This window comes from Fringilla coelebs (genome assembly GCF_963513975.1).
Source record: "Fringilla coelebs genome assembly, chromosome: 1".
Lineage (NCBI taxonomy): Eukaryota > Metazoa > Chordata > Aves > Passeriformes > Fringillidae > Fringilla > Fringilla coelebs.
The window spans coordinates 31,499,383-31,523,693 of record NC_140028.1 but is presented as its reverse complement, the minus strand read 5'-3'; the positions used below and the strand labels follow the sequence as shown (position 1 = coordinate 31,523,693).

Genomic DNA, 24,311 nt, shown 5'->3' with positions numbered 1-24,311 from the left:
TTTTGTATCACTGAGTAGGGGCCATCCGATTTTTATTTCTGTGTGGTATTTCTGTTGGTTGGCCCATGTAGTAAGAACAAAAATGTTGCTAAAAAACATATTTGTTGCATTCTGGTGTAGGAATGTAATGTCTTTGATAGTTACATTTCCTCAATATCTGTTCTGACAAACGGTCTTCAGGATTTTTTGTAATTTGCTAACTGCTTTTAAGTTAGAGCTGTTTTATTTCCATCTTGTCCCTTTGATATATGTCGTGACAGTGAGAGTCTCAGACAACCTTTCCGTAATTTTGAAGGAAAATAGGAGAAGTTGTATTATCATTTCTGTCTATGAAATTTACTTCTGAAGTGAATGCCATACATATTTCTGAAATGAATGCCAAATGTATTTTCTAGGAGGGAGTGCCATTGAAAGCCAAGGCAGGCAATTTATACCATGCATAATAATGATATTAATTTTTATGGTGTGTATAAGTTACATTTTGATTAGTTTTTTGCATGATTAAAAATTTGCAAAGCCTTTATGGCCCCCAGGAGCCTACCTGTAATAAACAGCTCTCACCTTCCAAACCATAAAACAGGTCTGCAGTACTTGAACATTACAGCTAATTGCCTTGCTACATCAAAGGGAGCACCACAAGACTGAGAAAAATCACAGAAGGGGGGGGTGGGGAGCAAGGGGCAGTTTCACCTCTAAAGGTTATGTGTTTGTGGCTTGGTGCAGCCCTGTAAAGTTATGGCCTCAGAACTGCTGTTTGCGATTAAGTTGATGGGGAAAGTCTATCCCGCAATCTCTCCCTGCTGCTGACACAGAGTCTTTGTTCACATTCAGATTTCTCAAACTGTTGCCAGGGTCAGGCTGAGGTCAGACACCACGATGATGTATAGGAGAACATGTCTGGGAATTTCTCTCACACTTAAAACACATACCAGAAAAACAGGAGAGCACCCTGCAAAAATTGTCTGATGAGACCCAGATGATACTGTAGCTTTTCTTTTAGTACCTTCATAATTTTCTTTCTCTTTGCCTGACACGCACACAATGTTTTATTAATGTGTGCCACGATAGCCCTTACAATTTTATGTCCCCTCAAGATAAGGACACTCAGTAGCACTTTGACACTTCATTTTCCAGCCCAGGGGGATTGGGCCAGTAAATCTAGTAAAAGAAGCAATGCGTCCATTCCCAAGGATGGGTCGAAAAGGGATTGCCATCGGCTCCGTGAGGCCGCGGGGCCCGACCCTGGACGGGAGCCTGGCGTGTGCGCGCTCGGCGCTGGCGCAGCCCTTGCCAGGCGGGATCAGAGGCGCGCAGCATCCCGAGGCGCGCAGCATCCCGAGGCGCGCAGCATCCCGAGGCGCGCAGCATCCCGAGGCGCGCAGCATCCCGAGCCGCGCAGCATCCCGAGCCACGCAGCATCCCGAGGCGCGCTGCCCGGCACCCCGGCGGCCCCGCCGCGCTCCGGCTGCGCGGGGATCCCTGCCATGTGCGATTAGCTGTCAGCGTGGGAGGAGGCGGGGGGCTGCAGGGACGAGAGTGCTCACACAGCATGAGTGGGCTTCTCATTCGCATGGAAATTTTTTTTATGCAATTATTTTTAAAAGAAGGGACCATCTTTCTCCCTGCATTGTTCCAGAAAGTGGACACACATGCTTAGTCCTAACCTATTGTATTTCCATGTCTATGCAAAACACATTGATCTGTGGTCAGGATTTATTTTTTTTCTTTTTTTTTTTTTTTTGGTTGGGGAAGAAGGTTGGTTTCCAAAATTGCAGCTGTGTTTTTCTCTTACGATTTACAAAAGGTTTTGCAGAGAGTTGAGAATCAGATAGATTTGCCACATCGATCTGAGGGGCTGTTTGCCTAGGCATAGGGTTTCAGTGTATGGCTGGCAGTAAGGCAATAGGCAGCAATTTTTTTGTGCTCAGCTGCTACATATGACAGAGGATATTTCATTCGGCTGTCAGAATGTTATTAATAAAACATGGGGTGCGAAGAGGGCCACTATTTCCCCTTTCAATCACTATAGCATTTACAATGAAAATTTTATGCAGTGTGTAATTTTCAGTTAATGCTTGACACTTAAAATGTCGGTAGCTGCATTTTGTATGGTTCCTGAAGGGTTAATTGTATCATGTTCCCTGCATAAAAGCTCTGCTTATCAAAAGTGAATAGAAGAGTGTATGCAAATGTGTGTCTGTGACCTTTTGCCTTTCCAGGGTTAATTTATATGGTCATTAAAGATTTTATGAAATCGAGCGGCCTGGTGCTTCGAATCCCATTTTATGTTCACCTCCTAATTTATATAATTCCTACCTGAACAGGGAAATATGATTTTTATTTTTGTGTGTGTGTGTGTGTGTGTGTGCTGCAATGAAAACAGCATGCTGTGCTGTAGGGAGTTGCAAGTCTGGTTATCTGGCATTACTCAGATTGCTAAAAATTCATTAAAATGTGACATCAGCACAGTGAGAGACAAATGATCACAGGATGAAAAGGAACAGTGGGCCTTTCACGGATTAGTGCTACACAGCCCCAGCATAGAAGCTAACTGCATAAACAGATTAATCCACCAGTAGCAGCATAGCTAAGATTTACCGAATAATTAAATGGGCTTGAGTTACTGTGAAGATTTCCATGTAATCTAGCTGGTGTGAACACGTAAGTGAGGTGTGGGTAATGCTGCTTCCTCAGAAGCCGTACACCAAGTTGCATCATTTATCCTGAATGGCTCCCCCTGGAGACAAAATTTGAGACTTCTCCCGCAAAGCCAGAGGTTTATATTTAATACAGTACCTAATACCTAATACTTACTTACTGCAATTAGCGGGATACTGCTGCACTAATAGGATTTATATTTGCGACCTCCCTTTTTTTTTTTTTTTTTTTTTTGGCTCCAAGATGCATTTTTACATGTGCTTGCTTTTGTTCCAGCCTGTGGGGGGTGTATGTGTGTGTGTGTATGCGTGTGTGTGCATGCATGTGCATGTATTTTAACACAAATCATTTCTAGACAAAAAATATGAAATGACAGGCTTTAAATCTGCCACACTGGGGGAAAGCAGGTACTCTTGTAAAGACACAGTCAGATTTTGAAATATTGCAAATGATTTAGAAATAGTATCCAACCTCTTTAAAGTACTGTTCTTTCCCTTTTTTCCCCCTGACCCTTCTTCCCCCCTATTTTGCCACCTTCTGTTTGAGCTGTTCTTATTACAGGACATATTTTTTAACTGCTGTTAACTGGTCACTGAGTTCCTTTCCTGAGGTCTTTTCTGTGTTTGTCCACAGAAGAACAAGGTGAAGACACAGAAGGGTCTGCTAAAAGTACGTCAGTGGCTGTGGCTGATGATAAAGACTCAAGTGAGAGAGACAATAGTGAAGGCAAAAAATCTAGTAAAGACTCTGGTAAGATGCTAGAATTTTGTTTTCCCCCTTTTTTAACTTATGAAATGCTCTTTCATTTTAAACTGTCTGGACATTCCCACTACTATTCATTGCATGTGCATTTTGCATGTGATTTCTATCAGTAGCCTCCCATTGACCTATTTTTAATCATAACCATCTGACAGGATAGATGCGGATAAGTTGAAGAATATTACAGGACGACCAGTGAGATTATTTTTTAATCAAATCAGTTTGTGTGCTTGTAATTTTTTAAGCGCCTTTCATTAATCTTTGCTGTACTTGTGATTCCTCTGATGGCATATTAATTTTTCATAAGCATAGGATTAGGTACCACTTGAATTTTTTCTTCAATCAGGTTTTGCCCCCCTTTTAACCCAAAGAATGTGGGGGTTTTTTTGTTATTATTTTTTGCTCTTGCTCACAGATTAGTTACTCCCAAGAATCTGGCCTCTTCCTGGGCATTTATTTGAGGCATTTACAAAAAAATACACAAAATCCAGTGAAAAAGTTTACAGATGATTCAGCCTAAGAAAGAGGAAATATCATTGAAAACGGATTATGGGTTGGGTAATTTTGATCTCCTGGAATAGACAAAGCCCAGTAATGAAAGCTACTGTCTTTGAAAACAAAACCTCTATGTCATGACATTTACTTGTGCACAAACAAACCTAGGGCCAGCATCTGGTGTAGATACCCAAGGCTTTTTCTGTGTTTGATTTGGCAAATATGTGACTTCACCCATGCTTTTTATGTATGAGATGGAAATCTATGGTCACAATGAATATTACATTGGCTACTTTTGCCGCACGCTATACCTAGTTACATTATGTTGGATTCACTGAAGCAGAAGAAGTGCTGAAACAGGTTGAAGCCTATTAGTTTCAGGTAGTCATATATCTTTTCCTTGTATGCTGATGACAGCAGCATACAAAGGAGGTTGTGTTATCCATAAAGACATATAGTTGTAGAAAAAACATCATTTTACATCTCAGTTCCTTTACACCCAAATTCACCCATACTGCAATTTGCTCTTTACATATTTAACATTTTTGAATTTATTTCCAAAAAAAATTATAGATGGCCCTTTCTGTGCCAAGTCAGTTCAGAAGACTGACTTAAAGATTAAAGCTTCCTTTAAGTTTGCTTGTTGACGGGCTAAGGTCAGTACCCACCACAGTTTACAACCTCGTCTGCTCTTCAGTCACTTTATTTTTTGAGATCAAGAGACTGAGGCAAGGCTGATGATGACAAGGATGATGTTGAGCAAGAAGCTGTGTTGTGGTTTAAAATATATATTCCCCTTGGCTGGCTCTCTGACTTGGTCAGAACCGTCTGCAGTGCAGTAAAGCCATGCTCCCAGGCTGTCACAAGTCCTTCTGTGCAGGCTCCTCAGGGGCTGGCCTGGACACTCCCCAGGAGACGGGTGACAGCCACTTCCAGCCTGCATTTCCTACTATACACTTCATCTAGGGCACAATATGAACAACTTCAGGGAATTTAGCAACCCTCTCTTTTTCTTAGGCTGGTCCATTTATAGTTGTTTAGGAAAGAATATGGTATTAAAGCTCTGTCCAAAAAAAAAAAAAAAATAGAAAAGAAGAAGAAAATGGAATCTAGAAAAAAAAATACTGAAGGGGAATTCTCAAAATTCCATCAGGATTAGCCACTCATAAGGGCCAAGTTTAATTAGGACAAACCTATATCCAGATGCCTACTGGGTGCACTACAAAAAAACAGCATAATTGTTCTGCATTCCCGTGCCAGCAATTACACAAATAACTTCGCAGTAAGATTCATATAAAAACAAGGGCTGAAATACATGATTGCCTTTGTGCTTTGCAGAAAATAGTTTGTACTGTAAAATCCTGAATCTTTTGGAAAATTTTATTTTCCTAATCTAAATTAATTCTACAAAAGTAACATTCCGACCATCCTCTTAATTTTCACTGAGCTGACAAGTATTTCTAATGACTGCATAACTGCTTCTGTATAATTGAATGTTAATTTGGGCTTTCTCATGAATTGAGTGTTGCAAGTCTTGCCAAAGAAATCTCAGGAAAACCAATAAATTAATCACAATACTAACAAGTTAGACAGGAAAGTGGTGTGACCCTTCTTTAGCATAGAATCTATTAGACAAGAAAGGATTAACATGTATTTAGTAACAGTGTGTTTGTGTAAGCTGTTGTGCTGCGTTGCTTACCTTATCTCAAGGAGAAGAGCTTTCAAAATGCGACTTGGCAATATGCAAGTTATATTTGTTGAATATTCATTCAGAATAGAAAAGCCTACTAATGCCTCATTTATATTGTCATTTAAATCTAGTGCCACTTTAGATTAATTATAATCCAAATTACAGCTCTATGCAGTGCAAGAATTAATATGGAATTTATCCAGATTAATACATTTGCATTGAAAATGTAATATGTCTCTGCCATGGCTAAGGGGAGCACTTTTTAATAAGGTAGTAAACATGAGGAAGGATGGAAATTAACCTTCATTATTGCAATGAAAATTATCCTTTCATTCTACTCTAATTAGAAAGAATACTCTACCAGTAATTATAATTTTAGAATTATTTTGAGTCTGAATAACATCATCTGATGTGTCAGAAGTCTTAAATTATGCAATCTTTATCAAATACAAAGATTTATAAATAAGAAAATAGTGGTTTTATCACAGCTTTTCCTGTTTATTTTTTTCTCACTAGTATATGTACTTTATTAACTTTCCCCTTCTTATTTGTCACAGAAATATTTTTATTTTGGGGCGTCAACATATACTGCAAAGGTGATGACATCTGAATTTCAGTGAATTGTGTCATTTTTATATTAGCAATCCTACACAAGTTAAATAATTCTGATACTGACAGGCAATCATTGCCTAGTCTATTTCATGGCACTTACTTATAATTAAACTTACTTTTTGAGCTAAATGTATTGAAATTGCATTATTAATCTAAAATAAGATGGGTATTTTATATTATAAAAAGAATTTCTGATGTGTTTCACAATTTCAAAAAAAAAACCTACAAATAATGTGTCTCAAGAATAAAAAGTTAGAATTTAAAGCATGGATAACAACTGGATTTAGTCTTTTCCTACAACTGCCTGGTAGGAATGGCATGGCAGTGGAACGTGTAGCTGTGAAAAGAGTGCACACAGTATGCTCAAGACCAGAAGATTTTCTCTTCTCTTTCCCTCCTCCTTTGATACTCTTTCTAGAAGACCATAGGTGTTTACAGCTTTTCTACCAAAGCTCCCTAAAAACGTGAATTGAACGTGTAAAGCAGAGCGATAATAGAGCGAGACAAGGAACTCAGTGCTAGTAGCTGGACCATTGGATAAAAAGGTTGAACTCTGCTTTTGTCATGTTCACTGTGGCTTGGGGACTCTGGTCTTCTCCATGTGCAGGGGCAAGTGACTCCCCTATGCCAGAGGGCAAAATCAACCACCCTTTTTCTTTTCTTTAAAGCTCATCATAAGTCCCAGACTCAGTTACATTACTATTGGCCAGATGCAACTTCAGCCATGTAAGAAGTAAGAGTGCTTGAGGTTGAATGAATCCAGAGCCAAACGACAACAAAAACAACAAAGCCTCTGTAAACTTTGACAGTTTATATAAATATCATAGTAAACATTGTAAAAAGCTGTGCTTTGTTATGCATTTATTGACCCCAGCACAGTGTTTTATAACTCCACTGTTTTATTATATTAACCGCAAAAGAAATTTAACCAAAAAACCCCCCTTGTTTTTATAGAAACAAGAACTATGTGTTTCATGATTATTATAGGCCCTTTGAAGTAATTAAGTTATTCCATCCTGTGGTGGAAGATGATGTGTAATATTAACCTTGTGTGTGCCCAGGCACACACAGAGTGCACTTCAAGATAAATTTCACTAGCAGTGCCAAAACACAGCCAGATGCATTTTCACAAGTAAATTTTGAAGGAGAACTTGGTTTGTAATTTCTTTAACAACCAGTTGAAAACAATCTAGTGTGATGAGGGGACGAGAAGGCAGCGTTTTTCCATTTTGTTTTTAAATTCAGCTTCCAGCATAACAATGTCCGTTTACATCAACTGAGATTCTGGCCCATTTGTCTTTAAAATGAAATTTTAAAAGTGACATATTGTGAAGTAAGAAACAGTAGAGATGTTTTTGACAGTGGAAATAAAAAGAGGTTAATAATTTGAATCTGTTTTTCTAAATCCCAAGCAACAACCTTTCTCTCTTAATACAGCATGACACTCTTTTACTTCCCATAATTCTCACAGTTAGGATACTTAAATTATATGTAAATACAGATAAGCCAGGGAGTACTCTATTAATAGCCATAAAATAAAGTGAGTAATAAAATGGTGCCTTATGTGATTTCATCACTTAGATTTTACCATTAAGCAGAGCTTAACAACAACCCTTTGGGTTGTTGGCCCAACAGTGACTGAGCAGTCTAAAAGAGGCCTCCAAGATCTGTTCCTGAGAATGCAAAAATTCAGGGGGCTCCAAAAAGGGGCCTGTTCAGATGATAAACATAGGATGATGATTTGATGAATGTATAAATAGGGAAATACGGCAGGAATAAGCTTTAATTTGAGTAAAAACATGCAAAAATTACTGGCCTAAATTACATCAAAAGAAATAATTAACAACTTAGGAATGAAAGTCAATGTGTGGGGAAATCACCATTAAGGTGTAAGTCATAAAACGTGTTTTATGTTTGTTGTTTTTGGTTTTTTTTAAGTGCCCTTCAGAAAATGTCCCTGTATGATTCAGTTTTCAATTAGTCATTATTTTACCATGAGGATTTGGTGTTTACCTTGATAACTGTTCTCTTATTTTGCTTCTCTTTAATGTTGTCTTTGTAAGATCAAACATTGCACAAAGTCTATATGAAAATAATGATAATAAAAAGTTCTTGAGTTTGTGTTTTCTTTGTTCTTGTTTACTTTGTTGCCAAAATGTCCATGACCTTATTTTTAAATTAATAGGTTATTGTGCAATGAGGTGCAATTTGTTCATTTATATGAACCTTATGTGGATTGAAAAAAATCAAGATAAATCTTCATGCACAGCATACAATCAGATTACCCCTGGACTATATATTTACGTTGGGTCTGATAGCAATCAATGGTTTAGCTTCATTGCATTTCAAGATGTATTTGCACCCAGTGTCCAGTGATAGTGTCCTCACCCTGGAAATAATTTAGTTGCAAATTGACTGGAAGATGGTGAAAATTGAAAGTTAAAATTAGAAATACTCATAATAAACAGCAGAAAAAAGGTCAGATGATGCCGCACTATGATGAGATTGGAATGGTTGGTAAATGAGGTTTTGTGTTTGTCGTGAGATGTATGTGACATGCCTACCCAATGCTCTTGTAATATCCAGCCTAGCAGAAGAGATTATCTGGCAAATTGACGCTGGAAAGAATTTTCTGATGGACTGGGAAATTAGAATTGCACTCTTTTCTTTGATGTGTGCAAGACTGGGCCGCATTACACAGCTAGCTCAGGCATAATATTAAATATAGTATTTAATACTTAATAGTACAACTATCTATAGTAAACAATTATATTCTGGTTTTGATCACAAATGCCAGACTATAAAAATTCACAGTGTAAACATCTAAAGCAGTCCCAAATGACTGATCTTTGTATATAATTAATATTAAGTTAGCTCTGAAATCCTATTCTCCACAGTATTTCTTTTAAAGGCTCGCTATATTTAGCTTCAGAATAGTAACCAGGCAGGAGTTATCAAAATAGCACAATAATCATATTGCTCAGACAGTTTAGAAAAGAGAGAGGATAATTAAACAGCAGCAAATTAATTATTTGGAAAACAGGCTTTTTAAGCAAAAGCTGATTGTTTTAATGTAATAGACAAATTCATACTGAGCTGCTAAAGAAAGAACATTATTGATTAATCTTTAAAGGCAACCTAGGGTTATCTAAACATTAGAGATGAGTCCATTTTTAAATGTATTTATAGAGTATCAAGAATAAAAGTGTATTTTCACCTTTGTGCTTACCAGACTTGTTTTATTCATCTTTATTTTTTCTCAGTGTTTAAAAAACAAGCAAGCAAAAAAAAAAAGACCCTCAAAGACAATACAGGCCTTTGAAGTCCGAGCCTCTTTGTAAACCAGGATATTTTTAAGTTTAAAACATGCTCTCAAAAATTATGTTTTCAAAACAGGAATAGTCACGCCAGAGAAGGAACCAAAAGTGAACACTGTGGTAGGGGCACAGCAGCTTCTTCTGGCAAAAGAAGAGGATGGTGCAGCTAAAAAATCAAAGCCTCCAGAGGACAATAAATTTTGTCATGAGCAGGTAAAAGGAAATGTAACAATTTAATTGCATTCTAGAACTCTTTTTCAAATAACTCAAGAATGAAACAGAGATGATATGCTGTTAAAATAGCTATATCAGCAAGTTATAAAAAGCACATTGACTAATAGCCTGCATCTTAACTTGATTTTTTTTCAGTTCTATCAATGTCCTTATTGTAACTACAATGGTAGGGACCCAAATCGTATCCAGATGCATGTCCTGTCACAGCATTCAATGCAACCTGTTATCTGCTGCCCCCTCTGCCAAGATGTCCTCAGCAACAAAATGCATCTCCAGCTTCATTTGACCCATCTGCACAGTGTGTCCCCTGACTGTGTGGAGAAACTTCTCATGACAGTAAGTGCTCCAAATACTGATGCACATGCTACACAAACATACTTGGGCCTTGTGGGCAATGTGTTTGTTGTGACATAGTGTTCAGAAAGCCTGGGGAGAGGAGTGGGTTAGGGCTCTTAGGTTTTCTTGTCAGCTCATCCAGTGACTGCTGTCCCTTGGGAAAAAGCCTTTGGTTCCTCACTGGCATTAATCTTGGAAAAGTTAAGCCAGTCCATATCTCTAAGTGCATACCTGAAAATTTGGTCTAATAATATCCAGGTCTCAGAGGTATTGTGACTTCTGTTTGTAAAGTAATAGGAACTCCCTGAAGAATATAGTTCCCAAACATAGGATTCCTGTGTATAGCTCTACTGTACAGTACATGAAATTCACTGTAAAACAGCAGTTCAGACATCCATTCAAAACAATGTCTGTGAAAACACAATCAGGTCTTGTACTTATTTGTTATTACAGCATAAATTCAGTTAGGAAAGAGACCTCCTAAGACAAACTGGCTCTGGTTTTCTTGCCTTCTTAGATGGAAATGTACTTGAAAATCTCAATGATCCAACTCTTAAGTATTTACTTCTGTATCCATAGATGACTCCTTCATTTATATAGGGTGTGGTTGAAAACCCACCACCTCATTCCCAACTAAAGTGGTAGAAACATTAGAAAGAATTGAGACTTCTTGACCAATGGCCTAAAGTTCCTTATGCTTAGAGCTGAGGAGCAAATACTCACTTTGGAAATTTCTTTTCCTTGGTTTTCTACTAATTATAGCTCTGACAGACCTTGTCATTTTGGCCTGCTGAAAGGAAAATGCAGTAGAAATTTAACTTTTACGGACCCTTTTAGGAAAATGGGAAAATATGAAAATCTGCCCCTCCTTATTGAGCAGCACTATTTTTCTTCTCAAGTTCTTCCTGATTCCCTCTACGCTGATAATGAAACAATTTTGAAATCATTCCTTATCAGGTGCTGGGGAATTGTCCCAGTGTTTCTGAGAGGGGAAAAAACCCCAGTGTTTCCCAGGGAAAAGATTGTAAAACATAATCTTCATAATTTAAATTGTCATCATTGCTAACACTAATATACTCTGTCCATAACTGAGCCATCTGACAAAAAAGTAAATACTATTAATAGCAATTTTTTTTCCTCTGGGACATTTACGGTTCTCTACAAAATTTTTTAAAATACCTTCCCTACCAAGTAAACTCAAAATCATTAGTCCTATGAGAGAATGCTATTAATGCCATGTTTAAATCACAAATGTACTAAACTAAAGGTGGCTATTTTTTTAAATGTCTAGAATATTTTTCCAAGAGGCAATTTGTGTGTATATATATGTATATATATGTCATTCTTATGCATCCAATGTTAGAGGAACAAAAGATATTTCTACTCATAGCTCATAATAAATATAGCTTTCATTATTTATTTACAACTCAAAAATCTCTTCTGTAGATAATCTTTTTTACCTCTGTATGAAGGAAGTTCTATCCTTCTGTTAGAGATGAGGAGCTGCAGCACAGTCTGTACTGACTTACCCAAGATTCTTTAGGCAGAATCTGGCAGTGCAGGAACTTGAACTTAAACTTGCTAAGTCTTAATAGGACAGTCGTATATTTCTGATATTAATTTGTTTTTAAGATCGAAGTAAAATAAAAACGTGAAATGTTGAGCAAGTTGATATTCCTATCACCTTAGCTAAACTGAATACTACCAGATTAAAAAGATATTCTTCAAAGATTTCTCTCTATAATTTGAAAGTGTAACTCAACAGATAAAGCAATCTGAAGATGATACATAAGAAATTGAAGTCAAGAAAGAGAAAAAAAATCTAATTTTAAATAGAAATAAATTGTTACTTCCCTATTGAAAGAAACATCATTTTCTTTCAAAGATCATGGAATGTCCACCATTTGTGTAAAAAAATACAGGTGAAGAAAAGTGGGAATGCCCTCAGTGAAACACTGACTGGTCACCATATCTCAATATGATCTCTGTCTTTGGAGGATATCCTAGGAGAATTCCCCTGATAAATCCAGTGACCCTGGCAAAGTCAGCAAAACCTTCTTTGTGGTGATACTGAGACCAATGAAATATTGAGTGCATGTAGTTCTATAGCACCCCCTTACTGTGGATTATTTTGAGTTGATTCTCCACCAAGGGACACATGATACTCTGGGTTATGATCTGTCAGAAACCATAATCAAGGACTGAATCAGGATCTTGATTCTGACCGTCATCCAGATATGGTAGATCTTTTGAATTATAAATTCATACTGTTGTATACTATTAAATAGTGGGACTTTTTCTGTAATAATACCATATTCTTGGTTTTCAAAGGTTCCTGTACCAGATGTCATGATGCCCAATAGTATGCTATTGCCAGCAGCTGCTTCAGAGAAATCTGAACGTGACACACCGGCAACCATTACAGCTGAGGGATCTGGGAAATATCCAGGTATGCAAGAAAAAGCCTAGACATGTAAAAGCTTGGTATGGGCAATTTAGAAATAAAACTACTTGTTACTTAGTAAAGGGAATCTTTTTCTGGCTTGCTTTTAGCCACAGAGATTAAAAAAATGTAGTGAGGGGGGTCTGAATTTGGCTGAGCTGGTAGCGAGCACATGTATGCCAGACTCCTTGCTTTTGGTGAAAGTAAAATCAGACAGCAGTGTCTAGACACTTTGAGGGCAAGATCCTCCTTGTTTAACCAGCTAATAAGGCCGAGTCCCAAAAGACTCCAGGAGCTTTCACCATCAATGGGGAATGTTAGGTAAGTGATTTTGTCTTCATTTCCAGAAGCAGGTTTCTGATCCTGGACACTTACTGTGTTATGCACTGGGAAATTTTGCTAGTTGTCACAGCATGCTCCTCTCTCTCTTCTCCAACCGTTCTCATCCTCTTTCTAATCATCTGTCCTACCTGTTGTCCCCATTTTTCTACTCTTTCCCTCTTTCCTAGTCTTTATTTCCTTTTCTTGTTTGGTGCTCCCATTTTACCAATCAACTCCTACCTTCTGGCAAAAAAAAGCCCTATGCCACTGCTCGGCCAGATGCCACTGCCAATCTGATCATTGTGTATGAGTTTTATTCCTTTTTTTCAAACTCCTGTTTGTCCTGCCCACTTTCTTTTCTGGGCCAAAGACAGGTTGTTATATTTTACTAAGCTGCCACATGGCATACCAGGTGCCTTTCTTGATTTCTGGTGAAAAAATAAATTAAAATGAATACTGTGTGCTTTCTCTTCTACTTGTGTAAAAGACACTTCACTTTTTCTAACTAGGTGAAAGTCCTGTGGATGAGAAAAGTACCCCTGGGACCGATGAATCAAAAACTGGAATGGAAATTAAGACTGAGGAACAGAAGCCACCTAAGGAATCTGCTGAAACACCTGATTGGAATAAGAGCAGCAGTAAAGATATAAAGACCACTGACTCTATGACAGACCAGCTAAGTGAGCAGCAGAAGAAGCAGCAGCTGTCTGTTTCTGACCGCCATGTCTATAAGTACCGCTGTAACCATTGTAGCTTGGCTTTTAAGACTATGCAGAAGCTTCAGATACATTCCCAGTACCACGCTATTCGGGCAGCTACCATGTGTAGCCTTTGCCAACGTAGCTTCCGTACATTCCAGGCTTTAAAAAAACACTTGGAAGCAGGCCACCCTGAACTCAATGAAGCTGAACTTCAGCAGCTGTGTGCATCTTTACCTGTCAACGGTGAACTGTGGGGAGAAAGTGAAAGTATGGCACAAGATGATCATGCACTAGAACAGGAAATAGAAAGAGATTATGAGATGGACCAGGAAGGTAAAGCAAGTCCTGTAGGAAGTGATAGTAGCTCTATTCCAGATGATATGGGCTCGGAACCAAAGCGGACCTTACCTTTTAGAAAAGGGCCAAATTTTACTATGGAAAAATTTCTAGATCCATCTCGCCCATACAAGTGTACCGTGTGTAAAGAGTCTTTCACCCAAAAGAACATTCTCTTGGTCCACTATAACTCAGTGTCCCATCTGCATAAACTCAAAAAGGTTTTGCAGGAAGCATCAAGTCCTGTCCCTCAAGAAACCAACAGCAGCACTGACAACAAACCCTATAAGTGCAGCATTTGTAATGTTGCATATAGCCAAAGTTCTACATTGGAAATCCATATGAGATCTGTGCTTCATCAGACAAAGGCGAGGGCTGCCAAGCTAGAACCAAGCGGTAATATAAGTAGTGGTAATAGTGTAGCAGGGAATGTGAATAGCCCCAGCCAAGGAATGCTAGAATCTGTGACCTTACCAGCAGTTAACAGCAAAGAAACACATTTAGATGCCAAAGAATTAAATAAAAAGCAAGCTTCTGAATTAATTTCTGCTCAGCCTACACATCACCCACCCCAGTCACCAGCACAACTTCAAATGCAACTACAGCATGAACTGCAACAGCAAGCTGCGTTCTTTCAACCGCAGTTTCTAAATCCAGCTTTTTTGCCTCATTTTCCAATGACACCAGAAGCACTGCTCCAATTTCAGCAGCCTCAGTTCCTTTTCCCATTCTATATACCTGGGACAGAATTTAGCTTAAGCCCAGATCTGGGTTTGCCTGGTTCTGCCACATTTGGTATGCCTGGGATGGCTGGTATGACAGGATCACTGCTTGAAGATTTGAAGCAGCAGATACAAACTCAGCACCATGTTGGCCAAACTCAGCTACAGATACTGCAGCAACAGGCACAACAGTATCAGTCCACCCAACCCCAACTTCAGTCCCAAAAGCAGCAGCAGCAAAGTAGTAAGCTGATGAAAGCAGAGCAAAATACCTTAGTAAGTGCAGACTGCCAGCTGATAAAGGATTTGCCATCATATAAGGAGTCAGAAGAAGTTTCTGAAAAACACGAGAAGCCAAAGCAAGAATTTATTAATGAGAATGAAGGACTAAAAGAAAACAAAGATATGAAGAAGCCAAAATCCTCAGAACCAGCCATCCCACCACCCAGAATAGCTTCTGGAGCAAGGGGGAATGCAGCCAAGGCTTTGCTGGAGAACTTTGGGTTTGAGTTAGTTATCCAATACAATGAGAACAGACAGAAAGTGCAGAAAAAAAGCAAGACTGGGGATGGTGAAAACACAGACAAACTGGAGTGTGGAACCTGCAGTAAACTTTTTTCCAACATTCTTATTTTGAAGAGTCATCAAGAACATGTGCATGGACATTTTTTCCCATATGGAGCATTAGAAAAATTTGCCCGACAGTACAGGGAAGCGTATGACAAACTTTATCCAATTTCTCCATCTTCTCCAGAAACACCACCGCCTCCGCCACCACCTCCGCCACCACCTCCTCCTCCTCCTCCTCCAACTCCTTCTCAGCCTTCTTCAGCTGGAGCTGGAAAAATTCAAAACACAGCTCCCACACCTTTGCAGGCCCCACCACCTACACCTCCACCACCGCCTCCTCCACCACCGCCTCCACCTCCTCCACCACCACCACCATCAGCCCCACCTCAAGTCCAGCTTCCCGTTTCACTTGATCTCCCACTTTTCCCTCCAATTATGATGCAGCCAGTGCAACACCCTGCACTGCCTCCTCAGCTCGCCCTCCAGCTGCCGCCAATGGATACTTTATCTGCCGATCTTACCCAGCTTTGCCAGCAGCAGCTGGGATTAGATCCCAATTTCCTGCGGCACTCTCAGTTCAAGCGTCCTCGTACGAGAATCACAGACGACCAGTTAAAAATCTTGCGGGCTTATTTTGATATTAACAATTCTCCAAGTGAAGAGCAGATCCAAGAAATGGCTGAGAAATCTGGTCTTTCACAGAAAGTTATCAAGCACTGGTTTCGAAATACGCTGTTTAAAGAACGACAGAGAAATAAGGATTCGCCATATAATTTCAGCAATCCTCCTATAACAGTATTGGAAGATATCAGAATAGATCCTCAACCTTCAGCTGTAGAACCCTACAAGTCTGATGCATCTTTCAGCAAGAGGTCATCCAGGACTCGGTTTACGGACTACCAGCTTCGTGTCCTCCAAGACTTCTTTGATACAAATGCTTATCCAAAGGATGATGAAATCGAACAGCTTTCAACTGTACTTAACCTACCTACTCGAGTTATTGTCGTATGGTTCCAAAATGCACGACAAAAAGCTCGCAAAAGTTACGAGAATCAAGCTGAAACTAAAGACAATGAGAAAAGGGAACTGACGAATGAGCGTTACATCCGAACCAGTAACATGCAGTATCAGTGCAAAAAGTGCAGTGTGGTTTTTCCCAGGATCTTTGATTTAATTACACACCAGAAAAAGCAGTGTTATAAAGACGAAGATGATGATGCTCAAGATGAAAGCCAAACTGAAGACTCTATGGATGCCTCTGATCAAACAGTGTATAAGAACTGTACAGTTTCTGGCCAAAATGACTCGTCAAAAAGCTTGGCAGTCACAGCAGCAAGCTCTGGCTCTGGTTCTAGTACTCCTTTGATTCCGTCACCCAAACCAGAACCTGAGAAGGCTTCTCCTAAACCAGAGTCCACAGAAAAACCAAAACAAAATGAAACCACCTCTAAGCAAACAGATACAGCTTCCCAAAGCGCCAAACCAGTACAGTCTACTCCAGTAACATCTTCTGAGCCTCAGCCCTCAGCTTCTCAACCACCCCAACAAAAGCAATCCCAGATTGTAGGGAGACCTCCTTCTGCATCACAAAACACACCTGTTCCTTCCAGTCCTTTGCCAATTTCAATGACTTCTCTACAGAACAGTCTACCTCCTCAGTTATTACAGTATCAGTGTGATCAGTGTACAGTTGCCTTTCCAACTCTAGAACTTTGGCAAGAGCACCAGCACATGCATTTCCTAGCAGCTCAAAACCAATTTCTTCACTCACAGTTTTTAGAAAGACCAATGGATATGCCCTACATGATATTTGACCCAAATAATCCTTTGATGACTGGACAGTTACTTAACAGTTCTCTTGCTCAGATGCCACCACAAACTGGCTCATCACATACAGCACACCCTGCTACAGTTTCTGGTTCCCTGAAACGGAAACTAGATGATAAAGAAGACAATAACTGTAGTGAAAAGGAGGGAGGAAACAGTGGAGAAGATCAACATCGTGATAAACGTTTAAGAACTACAATTACTCCAGAGCAGCTGGAAATACTGTACGAAAAGTACCTGCTAGATTCCAATCCCACCAGAAAGATGCTAGATCATATTGCACGCGAAGTGGGACTGAAAAAGAGAGTCGTACAAGTCTGGTTTCAGAACACAAGAGCCCGGGAAAGAAAGGGACAATTCCGTGCAGTTGGTCCAGCCCAGTCACATAAAAGATGTCCTTTTTGTCGAGCTCTGTTTAAAGCAAAATCTGCTTTAGAGAGTCACATCCGCTCTCGACATTGGAACGAAGGAAAACAGGCCGGCTATAGTTTGCCTCCAAGTCCTTTGATATCAAATGAAGATGGAGGAGAAAGTCCACAAAAATACATATTTTTTGATTACCCATCACTGTCATTAGCAAAAACTGAATTATCAAGTGAAAATGAATTAGCCTCCACTGTATCAACCCCTGTTAGCAAAACTGCAGAAATGTCACCGAAGAACCTTTTAAGTCCTTCTTCTTTTAAAGCAGAGTCTAGTGAGGATATAGAAAATTTGAATGCCCCTCCTGCTGACTCTGGATATGATCAAAACAAGACTGACTTTGATGAGACTTCATCAATTAATACAGCAATTAGTGATGCCACAACAGGGGATGAGGGGAACAATGAAATGGAAAGCACAACTGGCAGTTCGGGGGATGCAAAACCTGCATCACCCCCCAAAGAAGCAAAACCTCTTGTGAATGACACACTACCAAAAGCAGCAACTACACCTACAAATGAGAATACTGATGATAAATTTCTCTTTTCCCTAACAAGCCCTTCAATACACTTCAGTGAAAAAGATGGCGACCACGACCAAAGTTACTACATTACTGATGACCCTGATGATAATGCCGACCGCAGCGAAACTTCAAGCATAGCTGATCCAAGTTCACCGAACCCATTTGGAGCTAGCAATCCCTTTAAATCCAAAAACAGTGATCGGCCAGGCCACAAACGTTTCCGAACACAAATGAGTAACCTTCAGCTTAAAGTTCTCAAGGCTTGCTTTAGTGACTACCGGACTCCAACCATGCAGGAATGTGAAATGCTAGGGAATGAGATTGGTCTGCCCAAACGTGTGGTTCAGGTCTGGTTTCAGAATGCCCGGGCTAAAGAAAAGAAATTCAAAATTAACATAGGGAAGCCATTCATGATAAATCAGACTGGACCTGATGGGACAAAGCCAGAATGTTCTCTGTGTGGTGTGAAATATTCTGCACGTTTGTCCATAAGAGATCATATCTTTTCCAAACAGCATATTACAAAAGTGAGAGAAACTGTGGGAAGTCAGCTAGACCGGGAGAAAGATTATTTAGCTCCTACAACGGTTAGACAGCTGATGGCACAGCAAGAATTGGATCGCATCAAGAAGGCTACTGATGTGCTAGGATTAACAGTACAGCAGCCAGGCATGATGGACAGCAGTTCTCTTCATGGTATCAGTTTGCCAGCAGCTTATCCAGGACTCCCTGGCCTTCCTCCTGTTCTTCTGCCTGGAATGAATGGTCCATCCTCCTTACCTGGATTTCCACAAAGTTCAAACAGTAAGTCTATAAGGGGATGATTTTCTTGTTTTATTAATTTGATCATCTTGCACAGTCACCATCCCCTTCTAAGACAAAGCATATTATGCATTCATATCATGCTGGTTAGGCTTGTGTGAATAGCTAATAAGTACTCCTATGGGGTATACTCAGTGCATTTCTCCCATGATGCTGTAGCCTGGATGATACATCCGACTTCTCAAAAAAAAAAAAAAAAAGAGAGATATGTTTTTAGCCAATACTAGGTTTTTTCTAACAAAAGCAATAGAAATATATAATTGTTATACTTATTTGTTTGTTTTGAATGATACTCCTTTAGTCAAAACGTGGGGTAGAATTTTGTACGTAATTTTTTGTATGCAAATATTTAATGTAATATCTCATTAAGCACAAAACAGATTCTCACATTGTCAGTTTATCAGGCAAGTGGTTCATCCCTTAGACTACTCCAATCTGTTGTTTAATCCAGAATAAATATTTGATATAAATGCTGCCCAGGGCCCTCTGTTATATTTCCGAATAACTGCCTGCTGAAATAAAAAAGGGTTTATGGAAGGTGATTTGTAAAGGCAGTTTCAATTGTAATCCACATTCCAGTTTATAAAGTCATTACAGACATACACTTCTTAATTTGGGTTTGCACTTTTAACAAGACACCTAACTTGCTTTATAGACAGTTTTGACTCTCATGTGACTCTGGGTTTCACTCACGTTGGAAAGCACTTCATCTTGCAATAAGTTTCACTGATGTTAAGGAACCAAGTTTTCTGCAGCCAGATTTTTTCAGTCCTCAAAGAATGAGCCTAATGTATTTCTTGGAGTAGGCTTCAGTTTTGCACTCTGGGTTCATTTGACTGCAGCCTTGCAGACTGAAACTGTCACAGTCATCTTCTAATTTTGTATATTCATATCAAATATGTGCACAGAAGAGTTAGGAAGCTCGTTAAGACCCCTCATCTCATTTTATCCAGTAATTCCACCCGCTGTTGATCTCTAAACTTTGCTTTAGAAAGCAGCACACTTTGGCAAGTAAAATAAAATCTTAATCACAGGTGTTCATACTGAGACTGTAGCAATGTCTTCTCTCCTACCCAGGTCTACTTTGATTGATGATGATCATGTTATTGTTTCCCTAAGTGGTGGTCAAAGCATCTTGTTTTTCTCTTCATTGGATCAGAGAGGCTTTCTTTCCACAATGGAGTCTCTGGCTGAGTGCCCTCTGGCTTTTGTCAAACAGTTATTGGCACAGAGATTGCATATAAAGGAAATATAAAGTTGCTGTATTTCCTTCTTAATGGCATACAGTGTCCTGGTCCTAAAATGGCTGGTTGTTGTTCATTAAAATTATAGATATGGTTTCTCTATATAACTTTGCTAAATAGCTTTGGCTAGGTTGACCTTCAGGTAAAAAAAAGGCTTCAGAAAACTCAGGATTTGTCTACATGGCTCAAAGAAATTTGCTTGGATATATATTCTTTTATTTCAATGCCAGGAAGTTCCCATGCAAAGTATGTCTGGGGAATGGTCCTGGACCCATGGACCCACCCTCTAAGCTGTGCTCAGGAGTTGTTTAGGAGGAGGCTAGTTGGCCTAGGCCAAAACATTGTCCACAACCATTCTTTCTCTTTAAATTTACAGAAGGTTTTCTCTCAGTCTCTGGGAAATGTTCCCTGATGCTCTTTAACTCACCGATACCAACGTAGCCTCAAAGTCTGTAAATTGTGCTGTTAATAATACAAAAAGCATTATTAGAGGCCAACTGTTCCATAACAATTCCATATTCAGATTTTCTAATTTCCACCAAACACCTCTTCTTTGATATCATGCACAGTGCACTGCCAATTGAGATGGATTTTTACCCTCTTTCATCTTTCATTTTCTTAAGGTTAATTAGCCCATTGTGGGCAAAGCCCACTGAGTAAACCAGCTACTAGAATCTTGTTGTTAGCTTCCTCTTCTGCCATATGCTAAACAGCCCCTACATCCCCCTTTTGTTGCCTGGAAAATACTTGCATACATAAATCTCCATTCCCTAATGATACATAATGGAGCAGCAGATAGTGAGTGGAAGGAAAAAAAAAAAAGCGATTATTTTAATCATTCATCATAGAAAAACAGTAATGTACTTAGATGTGCTCCAGTATATGCTCAACACCAGTATTTTCTGCACCTAATTAACCCATTTCTATTTTCTTCTCTACCCTGCTCTGTCTGATAGCTCACATTCATATTTGATGCTAAGGATCGTTTAAGAAGTATCTTTTTGGAAGCAAGCTTCCAAGCAGGCTTTTCCTTGGCTACAGTTTTTCTTGCAGCATGTATATTTCCAGCCAGCAGGACAATTGCTCTGCATCGTTCTTTGCATGAAGGATTTGCTGAAGCTCCCTGACAACTCACTGTCTTACAGTTCAAGTCTACTTCTTGTGAATTCCTCTGCAAGTGTGCAATTTCTTCTTTCTAGGACCCAAACCCAAAATGCTCTTCATAAGAAGCCTCACTGGGATCCCTTATATTAAAGTATTTACTTGGTTTTACTGATGCTTATAGGGTTGATGACTGTTTTTCCTGTAGCAAAGCCCATCCATTCTGTCCTACATATTTGTTTAAGGGACAATGTTAACATTAGTAAGATCCTCAATTTGGAAGAATATGTTTACTCAGACAGGCAAATATTAAAACCTAATTGTAAACATCATACTAAAAATTCTCCTTTGTGATTTGCTTTCCTCATTCTAGACAGAAGTAGCACTGGTTAGTTTCACTGGTTAATACAAGTTTTTAAGGGATTTCACTTTCATGTTTGACTATCCAGTATTTTTTATGGATTTCCAAAATACAGAAAGCCCTGATAAATTTTGCAAAGTACTATGCTTTTTTAAATGCAATATTTGCTTTTACAAAGGGTTTGAAGTGGAACCCATGAAAATAATGCTAATTCACAAAAGATGGAATGATTCAAACTACAGTTCATTTTATCTTCTTTATATAGTGCTTAAACTAGATTATTACTTGTGAATAATAGATTTTGCAAAATAAGATAGCTTCATTTCTGAATAGAAGTATATATTAACTTTAAATTCTGTTATTTTGTTCTTAAACAAGTGAGTTTTAATGTCAGAATTATTGTGTGGTTCTGAGATTATGTGTCAAAATGCTCTCACCTGTGGGATACATTTTTCTAGATAATGTAATTTTACCATGGGCATCAAATGCTGAGCAAGGTCTGAAAATTAATGCAGTGTTTGCTCAGCATAATTCCTAATAAGGAGTTATTTGGTGGAATTCTAATTCATACAGAATTTTGGTTTCAGCTCATCTTTGTTCTTCAAGCTTCTTCCTATTTTCTAGGTGACTGTAGATAGAAGAGTTCACCTGCTGTTTTCAGCTGTTCTTAAAATTCACATTCTCTTTTTCCTTAGCTTTGTGTTTTGCCTATGATCCCTTGCAGAAAGCTGGTGCTTCATCTTGCTTCTAGCTATTGATACTGGTTCTATGAACCTTTTAATGTCATCATCATTACCATAGGTGCTTTGCACATCACTTAAGCCTGGGCTGCCTTGAAGATTCACAGCAGCTTTTTCCAAGAATGCACACATCACTGGCTAATATGTACTTAGTGGGTTTTGAAATCTTATCAAGAGAGAAATTTGATTCAGCAGCAATGGCTTTCGTTAGTGCATTAAATTCTGTTCTCTGTTTGCTTTTGGCCCATTAGTAGCAGTTTCATTTTTATATTTTTAGCCCTCCCATTCCTTCAAGTGAAAGAGAAGTCTCTCCTCTTTGATAGTCACTTAAAATAATTAGCCTGATTAGAATGTTTGCTCATGATTAGTGCATTTTCTACTCTGTATCTCTCATGTCTGTAAATCAAGCATTAGTTTAATCAGTTTTTTTAATTCAGTTTTGGAAACCCTCATTCCACATTTACCTTCCAATAAAACAAGTGGATTGCACTGTTCTAAAGCAATCTGTCTGGATAGTTCACTGAATTATGTGTATTTCAACTATATTCCAAAGAATATCTGGAAAATGGAATAGATCTCACCTGTTCTAGGCATCCTCACTGTGATTAGACTGAAGACATCAAAATGCACAAGGGTTGAAGAGGTTGAGAATAAAATGAAATTGGAAAAAATCCTAAATAGATGGCAAGCCCAAATAACCATGACAAAGCTGGGGTAACATTTCACATTAACTGTATCATTTATGTGTTTTCCATCTACTCTGTTTATCATTTCATATATTTTCACCAGGCTCCACACACAATTGCCTGTTACTTCCTGTTGGAAGCATAGGAGCAAGTAATAGCATCTCCAATGTGATTGTGCACTAACTCTAGCAATTACCCACTTTTTAATTATAGCTGTTGTGACTTGTTTCACTGTACTATCTAATTCGTGCTCACAATGCATTTTAACTCCTTAGTGTTTAAATAGGACTAATGACACAGTGACAAACATTAAATGGCCTCTTTGTTAAATCTGATAATTATTCTTTTTGAATCCTAATTGCTTGATTCTTAAGTAACGCTAAGCACCTGGATATTGATGATTTAAACATTATTCTTGTTCACTCCATTAGTGCTTCCTTGTGGCTAATACCTATCTAGCCTCCATTAAGGAGCCTGCATTTATTGTTCTCTTATCCATGCACTAGTAGACTGTTGCTGACATAACTTCACTTTACAGTTCTGTGTGCATGACGCACTTTTTGTGCTCTTTTCTCTAGCAAACTGACTTGCCTGAAAAAATGACAATGGGTGTAATGTACAGCCTCTTACAGTCAGTGGCCTTTTCTACCCTGTGCCATCATTTAATTTTCTGACCAACTATACATCTCACAGAAGTTGCTTTTTTAATAGACTGTTACCAGCCACTGCAGTGTATCTGGTACTTGAAAAAGAAAAGATTTCTTCCATTAAGTTGCGAGGCATACTTCTTGTGTGTATGCACCCTCCAGTCAGAACCAGTCCATCCTTAGGTTGCTTTCTCTAATGAGGTGGAGGACGTCATGCCTGCATGCTTCAAGTAAGCCAAGAACAGCAGCATTCCTGCGTTAAAGTACTTTAGTGCTATTACCCTTATTTCCCAGCAAAGACTGCACTGACCTGATTGTTGTGGTAAAGAAAAGCTCAACTCTCAAAAATGAAAATGTAAGCTGTGTGGTGTCCCAGTAATGAATAGCGTTGACCTGATTGCTGTTAGTTTTTTGATTGGTCATTTCCTGTTGATATTTACTTACCTAAACATCTTTCTTTATTATTATTGCATTTCCCCCCAGCAATTTGGATAAAGATTCCTTTTTATTTGAGATCTAATTACTTGTAGTGAGCACCATAATTACCAGGTTTCTTAGGTGAAGGATGTGTGGGTTATATCATCCCAGAGGCATGATAAAAATTAGTTAAAATGAACAACAAAGTAGAGATCTCTTAAAGTATCAATTAGAGGGAAGCACTCTCACTGTGCTTAATGCTTCTTTTCTAATAATCTACTACCAAGCCTAGAGAAGAAAATGAAAAAAAAAAAAAAGGAGAGTTC

At 38.8% G+C, this 24,311-nt stretch overlaps 1 protein-coding gene across 1 annotated transcript in view; it reads left to right on the top strand.

Moving 5' to 3' along the window:
* Window positions 1-24,311, top strand: part of ZFHX4 (zinc finger homeobox 4) — a gene marked incomplete at both ends in the record, with an annotated part of 122,931 nt that overhangs the window by 96,783 nt on the left and 1,837 nt on the right. The window contains 5 exons of the mRNA XM_084215236.1: window positions 3,292-3,408; window positions 9,611-9,756; window positions 9,901-10,101; window positions 12,433-12,550; window positions 13,375-18,771. Coding sequence (XP_084071362.1) covers window positions 3,292-3,408; window positions 9,611-9,756; window positions 9,901-10,101; window positions 12,433-12,550; window positions 13,375-18,771 — 5,979 coding nt within the window. The remainder of the gene's footprint in view (window positions 1-3,291; window positions 3,409-9,610; window positions 9,757-9,900; window positions 10,102-12,432; window positions 12,551-13,374; window positions 18,772-24,311) is intronic.